Below are 11,666 nucleotides of genomic sequence, written 5' to 3' on the forward strand. Positions count from 1 at the left end.
GGATCAGAGCCTGTCAATGATTTAGGCTGTCTTGGCACTTGGGCAGATGAAACAAGCTCTGCCTAAAGCTGGAGCGCAGCCCTGCACAACGCTGCCTGGTGGGGTGGTGACAGTGCTCTAAGTAAACCCTGGATGGGATGTGGCACAGACCTTTGATAAAGCACTCTAACAAAAAATGCTTTAGGTTAGTACACATCCATCCAGGGTTAATTTAGGAGCGGTATCCGCCATTTTTAATGCACTCTGAGAGCTATAAATGTCTATTCTATTATGGCTGTAAAGCACTTTCTGTGCTCTTAAAGCTCATTAAATGTAACGCCTGTACCTAGAAATAGTCGCCTACACTTGATTTCCCACAAAACAGACTAGGTCTGCTGATGTCAGAAGCAATAAAAATAAAGCTACAGCTACAACTGCACCTTGAAGTTACATGGAATGTATTTTCATGAGATCCACTTTCCCCAATAGCTACCAAGAATTTATTTCCTCCTTCCTCTAAAGCAGTTTCCAGATCATAGGTCACCCTTCAGTCTGCTCCCTACACTTCCACTTGTCCTCCTGACATGTTCAGATTACTTTGGATTCACTTCCTTGATCTGCAGCTGAGCCCTTTCCACTTGCTCCTTCCTCTTTGACTTCAAGCTTCTCTTTTATTCTATACTGTAGGCTGAGAAATTTAACAATTTCACTTCCACGTTGACTGTTGTATCTCCAATTCCTAAAGCATAGTATCTATTCAAGCTACCTTTATCTCCAACCCACTTTCAAGTCCATCTTCTCTAGCTTTTTCTCTTTGCCACTACACTGCAAATAGTATGCCCAAAGACAAGGGAGTGTCCAGACAAGCACACACATGCATTTCCCTGGGGACAAATAGCAGGGACAAATAGTTGTGCCACTGCTTTTTGTCCCCAGGGAATGCCCCTGCATGTGTGCTCTGGTGTGCAGCAAATTGCTCTGGGTAGGGTAGGGGAAGCTGAGGCCAGCACTTGGCCTGGCCTCAGCAGCCTTACCTGGGGCCCTGGGGGCTTCTTGGGGCTGCGGCAGTGGTAATCCAGACTGGCAGCTGCACCATGGCTCTAAGCACAGCCAGGCTCTGGTTTTGGGCAGCACACACTGAAGCCACATGCATTGCCCCACTTTTTTGAACCATTATTTTTAGATACCAGGATTTCCTGATATCTAGTTTTGACTATGCACTGCAATGTGGAGAACCTTTTCACACATGCTGCCTCAAAAGCCTTTGAGGCACTGCAAAGTGCCAGTGTACACTTGTCTGGATGCATCCTAGAAGACTCTCCCATGGAAATCTCTGGGAACACTCCTCATCGATCTGTTTGAACTCTGTGATGACTTCCCCTCTGGCCTTCTACAACTCAGTATTCTCTTGATCTAAGATTTTTTTCAGTGTCTCCTCATCCTCTTTTCTACCTGTTTGTTTCCTCAAAATGCTATTGGCAGTTCCCTCTTTCCCCCCTCAGTACTCAAGTAATCTCTCCCTGACCTCACCTGCTTGCAGAATTTGAAGCATCACCTGCCAAATTTTAGGACTTTCGCTCCTCCACCCATTCCTGAATTGCAAGCTGCCTACCTAACATGGCTCTTTTCCCAACCATCTGCAAAACTGAACTTTCCTAATAGTTCCTCTCTATTGCCATCCTTTTCAACTCTACCATCATATCTTTTCCCAAGGTTCATAATCATGACACATTTGACTCTTTTTATTTAGCCTTTTCGTCTCTTCCATTCCTTAATTTCAAGTCTGCCCTCTTTGCTCTTTCCTCTCCAGTCTAAGCCTACTTTTCCCCTTCTATACCCATTTATATCTTGGTCTCATTTCTCTTAATTTTTATATCTTGTGCTTTCCCCAATCCTTTCTCTATTTCTTCACTTTCCCACTGTCACTTCTTGCTCTATACTTGGAACTGTCTCCCTTCCTTCAAATCCATTTATTCCGGAAATCCTTCCTTGTGTCTCCATATCTTCTTCTAAGCCAAGCTACTGCCCCTTGCATAGTATTTTGTTTTGTTTAAATACATCAGGGAAGGGACTGTTTGTGTTTGGAAAGTGCCATGAAAACTCTGTGTGTATTATAAATAACAATTTGAGGACAAACGTTGTGTTTTGTTCTTGGGCTGCATAATGTGCTCGTCTGATTTAGAGTGAATGCTTAAAGATCCAGTAAGCACAGATAAGGAAGTATAGGATTAGTTAACAAAGAGCAAATTTAGAGCATAGTCAGTGAAATTGAACAAACAGATTAAAAAACAAACAAACAAACTGAAATACCATCCAATAGCTAGATAAATTCAATAACCATTTCTCAGCCCTCTGATACCACCAAATTTGCACTGAGGAGAACACCCATGATCGTCACTTCACAAATCTCAGAAGGGCTTTCCCTCAACAAGGACACTTCTCCAGAGAGATAGATTACACTTTTGAAAGAGCCACCCGGATACCATGTGAAGAACTGCTGCAGTACAAAAAGAAAATCCCCAAGAATTGCACACCATTAGTTATCACATACCATCCTTCCCTGAAAACTATACAGAAAATCCGCAAACAACTGCAACCCATACTAGAAGGCGGCCCAGGTTTTAAAGAGATCTTTCCAGAACCACCCATCCTAGCTTTTAAACAAGCACTAAACCTTGCCAACCTTATTACCAGAAGCAAACTTCCTATGGCCCAAAGCGCACCAAATGGATCCAGACCACACCAGGACAAGAAATGTAAGACCTGCAAATACATCTCCACCAATTCCACAAAAACTACACCCCACAACAGAACCATCACCATTCCTGGATCTTATACCTGCACTTCCAGAAATGTAATATATCTCATCCAGTAAGCTAAATACCCGGATGGAAAATATGTAGAAGAAACCAAAGAACTACGTATTAGAATGAACGCACAGCAAAAATCTATCAAAGACAAAAATAGCCAATTACCTGCGGGTGCACACTTCTCACAAGACAATCACTCTCTCTCCAATCTCTCAGTTCTAATTCTCAAAGAGAATTTACAAAACACCTTTCGCAGATGAGCCAATGAACTTCACTTCATAAATCTACTGGATACAAAAAATCATGGACTAAATGCAGACATTAGATCTATAGCACATTAACCTGCCTGCCATCCAATAACCACAAGTAACCTCTCTACTTTTTACCAGCTACATTCTATCACCAGGACAACATTCCCCCTCCTCCGCACCTACCTGTCTCACACCTATTGTCTCCCATGGCCTCTGATCCTCACTGCCACACATTTGCATTTTCACAGACCTGCATTTTGCATATTGGCTTCTATTCCACCATGGAGAACACATAATACCAGCAGACGCTCCCTATGCCTGAAGAAGGGTGTTTGTGCCTGAAAGCTTGCAAAGAACAATTTTCCCAACTATTTAGTTGGTCTAACAAAAGATATCACATTTACCCAAAGAACCTGGCATCTGCCTATGTCCTCAGACCAACGCGGTTACAACCAACACCCCTGAAATAAGATAAAGCATTTTTATGTCTGCATGACTGCATATACACTATAGCTTTCACCAGCACAGAAATCACACCCTTAACCAATGTTGCTATGCTGACAAATTTTCTAGGGTAGACTTGGCCAAAGAATGTACTACTGTACACATGGCAGAATGCTCAGTGTAGAAATGTCCTGTCAGAGGAGGGTTCAGAAGGTACATTAACTAAAGATACCACAAATCCCAGAGGCACTGGTTTAAATAAAGATAACTGTAATATGATTAAATCTCATTTAACTGTATAAACCTTACAGTGAGTAAAATACAGCCATGTAGCAACCATCTGATGCACTGTTTCCTGCTTCAGAATGTTAGAACTTATACCTGATCATATCAGTGATTTCATCCCATTGTGTTCTTACATCAATTGAATATAGTATAAAATTTTGGTGCATAGACTATTTGTTAGGGGAGAGGAGGGAAATCAGAGGCAGGCAACTGTGATACCCAAAAGCTTGTCTAAATCTATTTCAACCATGCAGTTAGTCCAATAAAAGATATCACCCACAAAAACTCCTGCCTCTTGCAAGTTTTTAAGATAGAAATTGCAAGTGTTTGCAACATAAAGGAATGTGAAGACAATGAGGAAAATAGGACGAATCCAGTTAACAGTGTGATGGTTCGTGCTACTTATATCTTGGCCATGGAACAGAAAGGGATGGGTGTTAGAAAAGAGACATTATTGTATTCATGGATACAACAGCTTGAGTTTCAGAATACCCCAGCTTACTTACCCAAATACAATAAAAACAAGGCAAATCGCTACTTTTCCAACCAAGCATCCAAATGCTATATGTGGTTGTGTTGCAACCTAAATCTTTCTTTAAATATGCCTGTTTAAGTGGATTATCTCCTATCTAAAGAAATATTTATTCTTGTTGGAATCACACTTTCCACTTCAATGACAGCCAGTGGAAAAAATTCCAGGACTTAATTTTGTGCAGTTTCAGATGTGTTACCTTTCAATTTCATCAGATGACTGTTTTGCTAATAGTATGGGAAAAGAGGCAGAAACAAACCTGGTATCCCTTCTCTATACCAATCATTATGGCGTTTCCTTCCAGCACATCTATTTCATTCATCTCTTCTTTACACTACACTATCCCACATTCTTTCAAATCTCTCTTCAGAAGACAGAATCTTGTCCGTGACTCTAATCCTCTTCCATTGCTGTTTGAAACAGCAAATTTATTGTTATTCACCAATCTCTGTGCACATTACTGATCTCACAGTATACCTTTTCCCTATGGCTTGTGGCCTTCAATTGTCACAGTTTTATTCTACTCTTTTCATACCTGTATTTCTTACATGTAAGTGCAACATTTAACACAGCCTGCCTCAACTATGGTGCCACAATAGATGCCTACATAATCCACAAAGCAGCAATATCTGGTAGACTGAGCAATGGGCTGAAAAATAGGAACCTGAAAATTCAAATATACGTGTCATTGAGTTGCTGAGTGACATATATTAATGTCCTAGGGCCTGATCCTGAAAACAAGGACAATGAGCTGTCCCGAATGAGTTCAGTACTAAAAAGTTTACTCATAGGCATGTTTGCAGGATCGGACCTTTTGTTCCCCATCTGTACAACAAAGATCATTCTCTCTCCCATGGGAGTATCAGTTTGCATTTATATAAAGTGCTATGTGTTTAGTGAAAATATGGAGCTCTACCTTTAAGATTTGATCAGCGTGGGAATGCAAATATTAATGCAGGATTCTCCCTAGCTGTAAATCATTCAGATCACAATTAAAAATCAGTTTAGGTCCTGGTTTCTTTGTTTAGTTTTCATTTAGTTCCCTTGATCAGACTCAGATTTCATGCATGTGTTCCTGGTCAACACAGGTGATGTATGTAAAGTTTTCTGTACACAATTCTATCCCACCATTGTTCCAGGGACCCGGACATGCAATACTGGGCCTATATTGTAGACAAGATGCTCTCACTGATTTAACCCCTCACTTGTTACTCCAAGCATTCTAATCTGGGGTTGGTTAGTTGGAAGGAATACAAGGAAAGAATGGAAACATGGTAACATTACACAATAAATTCTGTGGTGTAAGGGCTAGGAAAGAATTAGGGATCTTCACTGTGATAGACAAGACTGCTGTTTGCTTACATGCAGTAACAGGATTTTCATATATACTGTAGTAGCATGTACTGAGTTTCGGTAAGTTTCACTACATGAACTGAATGTTAGTAGTTAGAAGTATGGCTTATGATAGTCTAGAGTGCAGCACAAAGTGTTGGACGTAACTTTTGACTGAAATGCTATCAACTTGAAAGACACTATGGGCAACTGGCAGCCTTATTTTATTTAAGCAAAGTCACAGCATTGTCATCATTGCCCACCCTCTTTTGAAAGGAAGAGTTAGATAAAGGCCCCTGAAATTTACATTACTCACAAATAAGGGATTGAAATAAGAGATTACAAGCATATTTCACTAAAATAAATAATCTATATGAAGGGTTTTACTTTTAAAATCAGTCTAAAAATGTATAAATTCTAAAGTGGGGAGATCAAAAGATATTTTAACAACTTCCGTTATTTACAAACAATATAAAAACTGCACAAACCATGAAGTGATGCAAAATTCCTTTTCAAAATTATCTTCTTTCCTATTATGAAATCAAATCTCCAATTAATAATTCAGTTTTAATCAACTGTTTTCTTTACAAATGAGAAAAGTTAAACGTTTTTTATTACCATCAGTAAAATATACAATAAAAACAAACCTTGCTAAATGTTTAAGGTTAAAAAAAGAAATACTGCAGGCAAATCAAAAGGAAAGTAACCGTAACTTATTCTTTGGTAACCAAAAGTTAGCAAGTATCTAACATTTCAAGTGATAAAGTTAAGATAAACCATCCCATTTTGACAAATGGAAGAATTACTTCTGGCAAAATGTAACCCTCATGGTTTAATTTAAAAGGACAGGATCCACCCACAACTCTGTAGTGCAAGTTCTCAAATTCATATTTTATTTTTAATTTCATTTCAGAAACCTGAAACTTTCCAACTCTGGTAGTGTATTGCTTATTCCTCTCTCCTTTTCTTATTATTTCCATTCAAGGAAGCAATGCATTTGGAAATGAGCACTTCTCCAAAAATCTAATAGATAGTGTGCGTACGGCTGCATAGCAGCTAGTACCACGGTATATAGCTGTCTCTTTCTTGTGTTAAGGTATCTTATTTTCTGTCCCTGGGGAAAAGTACCTGAACCAATTCATGCTCTGCTGACCTCTTTACATTAGTGTGACATGCTTAAACTAACACAGGAGCACACACACAAAAGAAGCTGTACAGCTACAACACTAGCCCTGCTACCCTCCAACAGATAATATGCGTCTCATCCTGCCTCAACTCACCTGCTTAAAGAACTCCCTAAGCCACAGAAATAAAATGCTTTTATAGCAACTGTTCACCCTTTACCACAAAAGCATCTCATCTTCTTTTCAAGTTACTCCTAATGTTTATTCCCACAACGTTTAAAAAAAAAAATCACACTCCAAAAGGAACTGAGGAAATCCTACCCTGACCCCAACAGGACTTTTAAGGCTTTACAAAAAAAAGTTCAACTTTCACTTTCTTTAAAGTCACAGACTGCATATTCAAAGCAAGTCCTCTCCAATCCACTATGCAGAAAATCTTTACTTCTGCATTTAACACATGCCTGAAGTTCACGTAATAAATGTGCAGTAAAATGTATGTCCTCATCTGGGCTTTCTCCTGGGATCAATTCCTCACTCATTTTCCTGCACCATCTGAATGATTAACACCAAACGCCTTTGTCATTGATTAGCTTTCTTCAGCTGAAGGGCTTAGACACTTCCTCGAAGTATTCACTTTTACTGGCTGTGTCATTAAGTCTACGCAGGTTGGAGCCTTGGGCTCTTTCACTCCCTCTTCCTCAGCATATGGAAAATCATTCGTGTCCATTTCATCGCTGTTAAACACATCGAGTAGACTCTCTTGCTGCTCTTCTAAAGTCCTTCGGATCCTGTTTTCTGATGGTTCAACAGCTTCCCCATCTCCCTCACTAATAACAGTCATGGGGCTGCTCTGGATACGGTTGCGGACATTGTACTTGCTGCTGGCAGCAGATGGAGGTGTTCGTGACCGGCCGTACCTGGTACCAGAAAAGGACATACTCCTCGGCATCAGGCCTTCACTCTTGGCCCATTCTTCCTGGGCCCTTTTGTTCTTGCTGGGAGAACAGCTGGTAGGGCTGTCTAGAAGGTCAGAGAAGGAGTCTGCCTTTGTTCTGTGGAACCTAGGGTCTGTGTTCTTCAACATCTCTGCTGCTGACATGCGTGAACTGGCATCTGACCGGCTCCCTTTTTTCAGCAGCAGGGCTTTAAAGTTGTCGTTGCTGGTGCTACTCTTGCGAATGCTTCTCTGAATTGATCCTGCATGCTTGAGGGAAGCTAGATTAGGGGAGGTGCCAGTGGGTGTTACTGGAGGCGATGGAGAATGGTTTCGGGTACGGTCATCCTCAGAATCTTTGCGGCCAAGGACCTTCCTTTTGGATCTGGGGTTTTAAATATAAAAACAGACAGTTTTGTTCCCCCCCAAAATAAGCAAGGACATCTGTTCAGCAAACTAATGGGTGGGACAATAAATTGCCATTAAGGAGAGGGGAACTACCTGGGAAAATAGATGAAGATTTTGTACTAGATAAAACTGGAAGCATGAATAATGAGGTCATTATATCTATGTATGTATTAATACAGATATTTGAGACAAAAAATAGTCCAAGACCAAACCACTATTCTTATTTTTCTTCTTAGAAAAAAAGGAATCTATTGCATTAGACAATGCTAATGTCAGAGCCAACTGAAACTTATTTTCCAAATAAGATTTTCTGAATTATTTGGTATGGGGCGAAGACATTCTTTTCATGCATTAGTATTGGAATTGATAAAAACAAGAGATACCGGAGCCATTCTGGCATATGTTCATCAAAAATTTATGCTGCTTTTGCCCTTGGTTTCTCTAAAGAAAGATTATGGATTCTGTGCATTTTGACTTTAGGAGTTCTGTGCATTTTCAAGAAGGTCCAATCCATTTTAACTTTAGAAATGCACATATGTACATGTCCATATCTTTTAATGCACTGATGTTAACCGTAAGATTCAGTTAAAATAGTCAGATGTTATAATTTGGGGTAAAATACTTTAAAAAGTAAGCATTTAAATGGTTAACACTGGTAAGATAAATGTGTGGGGGGGGGAGGGGGCTGGACGGGGGATTCAAATCTTGTTTGTATTCTATCATTCCCATCTGTTTGATGAGCCATGAAAAGGCCAGTGTCTTGATTTACAGCATGAAATTCATTGTTTTCCGCCAACAAGGCTACTGGATTTTTAATTTTAAAGTAAAAACTAAATTTAAACATAATCAAAAGAATTTAAAATATGTAGGAGCTGGATTTTTATTGCCCCTGGTTTTATACCATTAGAAGTCCTAAAGAAATTAGTGTGTTGCATGCTGGCTATCTGTGTCTATCCACTTTGTTTCTTTGTGAAATAAATAAGAATGATACCAAAAAAAGAGTAAGAAATGCTGCATTTTATATATGCATGTGTAAACAATTAAAATGACTTGGCACTTTTTGCAATATTTACAAACTTAATGCCAATGTTTATTAAGAGACTTGTGCAATACAGATGACTTCCCCTTGTTAACTAGTAGATTATATTCAGCTCCTTATATTTTGGGATAACTTTTAGCCCCACAACCTTTGCCAGAGGATGAGTATTTTCAATGGAAGCTCAGAAGGATTTATGTATTGCATCCTATCAACAGATAACAAGGGTGTCAAAATACACTATGTTAAGTAATTTGATCTCCAGATCCTTTCTATTGGTGAGTTAGTACTTCCCACCTGTGCTATACTTGTACAACTAACAGTGTAATTTTAAGATGCTGCCATCTAGGAGATAAATGCAGTTCTGACATCCATCTACTACAACAGTGGATAGACAAACTCATAAGTATAAAGGAGAAACTTAGTGACAATTAGGTCACATCTACAGTTATTTTTGTATCTAGAACGTATGTTTCAGCACAAGTAAATGATGCTGGGAAAAGTTATATGCAACTAAAAACAGGATCTTATAAGAAAATGTGTCAGGCAGTAGATTTATTAATCACCCCTCATATATAAACATATTTATTCTGTGTGTGTGTGTGTGTGTGTGTGTGTGTGTGTGTGTGTGTGTGTGTGTGTGTGTGTGTGTGTGTGTGCGGGCGCACGCACCACATCTCAAGCAAATATTATGCGTATTATGAATGTAAGCGAACCACTTTTAGAATGAACAAAATTCTACAGACCAAGTGTTAGGGGTTACATGGAAAGGCATGGAGAGCCACTGTGTGCATGTGCATGCATGTGAGACAGAGAGAGAGAGAGACAGAGACAGAGAGACACAGAAAGAAAAACTCAAAGAGTTATTTCACAAATGAAAATAGTTTTTACATCCCAAGTTTCCTGACTCCAGGACACGTGCACAATTCATAAGATTTTTCTGGCCTCTCAATATTTGTAATGGAGAAGCCATGAACGTGTACAAACACCAACTAAATAGATACCTAGCTGCCCATGTGCAGATACAAGTAGCCCTTTTCAACAGCTTTTTAGGCAGGGTTTGGAAACGTTACATTGCCACAAGATGGCACCACCACTACACAGCAGAAGTTCCAAATGCAAGTGTAACCGTTCATATGCAATTGTGATTTTCTTCTCTGTGTCTGTTGTTTAAATCCTTCCTGGTTTCTTCACTTGAATGTGTGTTTTCTAAACACAAAAGAAAACGAAGTAAAACATTATTTACCCATGAAGGGAGAGCTTTTTTGGTTTGTTTTTTTTTTGACGGGGACCAATGCATGGACTCTGTATTGCACGTCTCATTGATAAACAAGTTGGATACAAAATACCCCATCCCAGGCTGGATTATGGCAAACTATAATCCAGTACTTGTCATATGTTTTGCCATATGACTGACATTTGGTGTTACTTGCCAGTTTAAGCCACGCTTGCCATGAAGCATTAGCGTTGAGCCTCTGTCCCAAACTGCAACATATAACCAGCAGAGGAGAGAAAAAGGGATGGAGAAGAAAGGGTATGAAAAAAAAAGATACACAGAGAAAGCAACAGTAAAGTTAATAAAACAGATTAAGAACAACACAATATACACAAGGCGTAACTTGAAAGTTTGAGGGGGCAGAAGATAACAGGATTATTCAAAACAGGTTTAAACAAAGAAGAGTTTTAGTTCTGGATTAGTTCATCATTACTGTAAAGCAATAAAGTGCAAGTTCCAGTGTTTATTTTCAGATAATATATTGGTAGTAGGGGGTCAGTATTAGAAGGCATTTTTCAGTAAGAAAATCATAATCAAAATTAGCTTTTGGGTTGGGGCGGGGGTCAAGAGTGAAAAGTACTGCTTAATTTGTGAGGAAGTTATTAGAGAGGGCAACACAAACAGGGCAGCTTGTGCAGTACCTGTGAATGGCTGCAAAAAGATCTTCAGTAGTTCTCGGTCTAGTTGGTGTCGACACCTCCTCAGGCTCTTCCACATAACTGTTGCCTGGCAGTGACAGATTATCTGTGCTGTCCGACTCAAACACTTCAGCTATGTAGAAGGAATGAAAGATACACACAGTCTGTCGCAGGAATCCCAAACGGCACAACCTCCGAAGAGCATCCTTCCATGCTCTTCAGCTATCCAAGTGAAACATCCGAGGGATTTCCTAACATACACTGCGACCTTCTGACTAATTTCACCACAGCAGCATTCTTTTGTGATGCTGAAGCCCCTAAAGTACCTAGGTTTAGTCACAAAATAACAGCTTTATAGCAAAATCATCTTTATACCTTCCATTACAACATATCACTGAAATTCTTAAGCTGATCACATTTCCATAGAGTTTTTGAAACAGATAATGCAATTAATAAAATTCTGCTTTTCTCTCCACTGCTCTTCCGACCAGAAACAGCGAATAAAGAAGGTAGAAAATCTTTGTAAAGGATTAATCCAAGCCCCATAACTTGCATTAGGATATTCATAATCGCAGCTCCATTTCTGCAGGTGAAATCGGATTGCTAGAACACCCTCC

General features: G+C 39.5%; 1 protein-coding gene across 9 annotated transcripts in view; it reads right to left on the reverse strand.

Annotated features, from left to right (window-relative positions):
- Nucleotides 1-5,841: 5,841 nt before the first annotated feature.
- The window catches only part of NHSL1 (NHS like 1), a 290,566-nt gene continuing 284,741 nt past the window's right edge, over nucleotides 5,842-11,666 (reverse strand). For 8 of the 9 annotated variants that reach the window (XM_019479587.2, XM_006267444.4, XM_059713496.1 and 5 more), the window contains 2 exons: nucleotides 11,053-11,182; nucleotides 5,842-8,076 (listed from right to left, as the gene is read on the reverse strand). In XM_019479587.2, coding sequence (XP_019335132.1) covers nucleotides 7,344-8,076; nucleotides 11,053-11,182 — 863 coding nt within the window. In that variant the 3' untranslated portion in view covers nucleotides 5,842-7,343. Of the gene's footprint in view, nucleotides 8,077-10,139; nucleotides 10,345-11,052; nucleotides 11,183-11,666 lie in introns of all 9 variants that reach the window. The other variant, XR_009455153.1, reaches the window with a different exon arrangement.

Source organism: Alligator mississippiensis, chromosome 1 (assembly GCF_030867095.1).
Source record: "Alligator mississippiensis isolate rAllMis1 chromosome 1, rAllMis1, whole genome shotgun sequence".
Classification (NCBI taxonomy): Eukaryota; Metazoa; Chordata; order Crocodylia; family Alligatoridae; genus Alligator; species Alligator mississippiensis.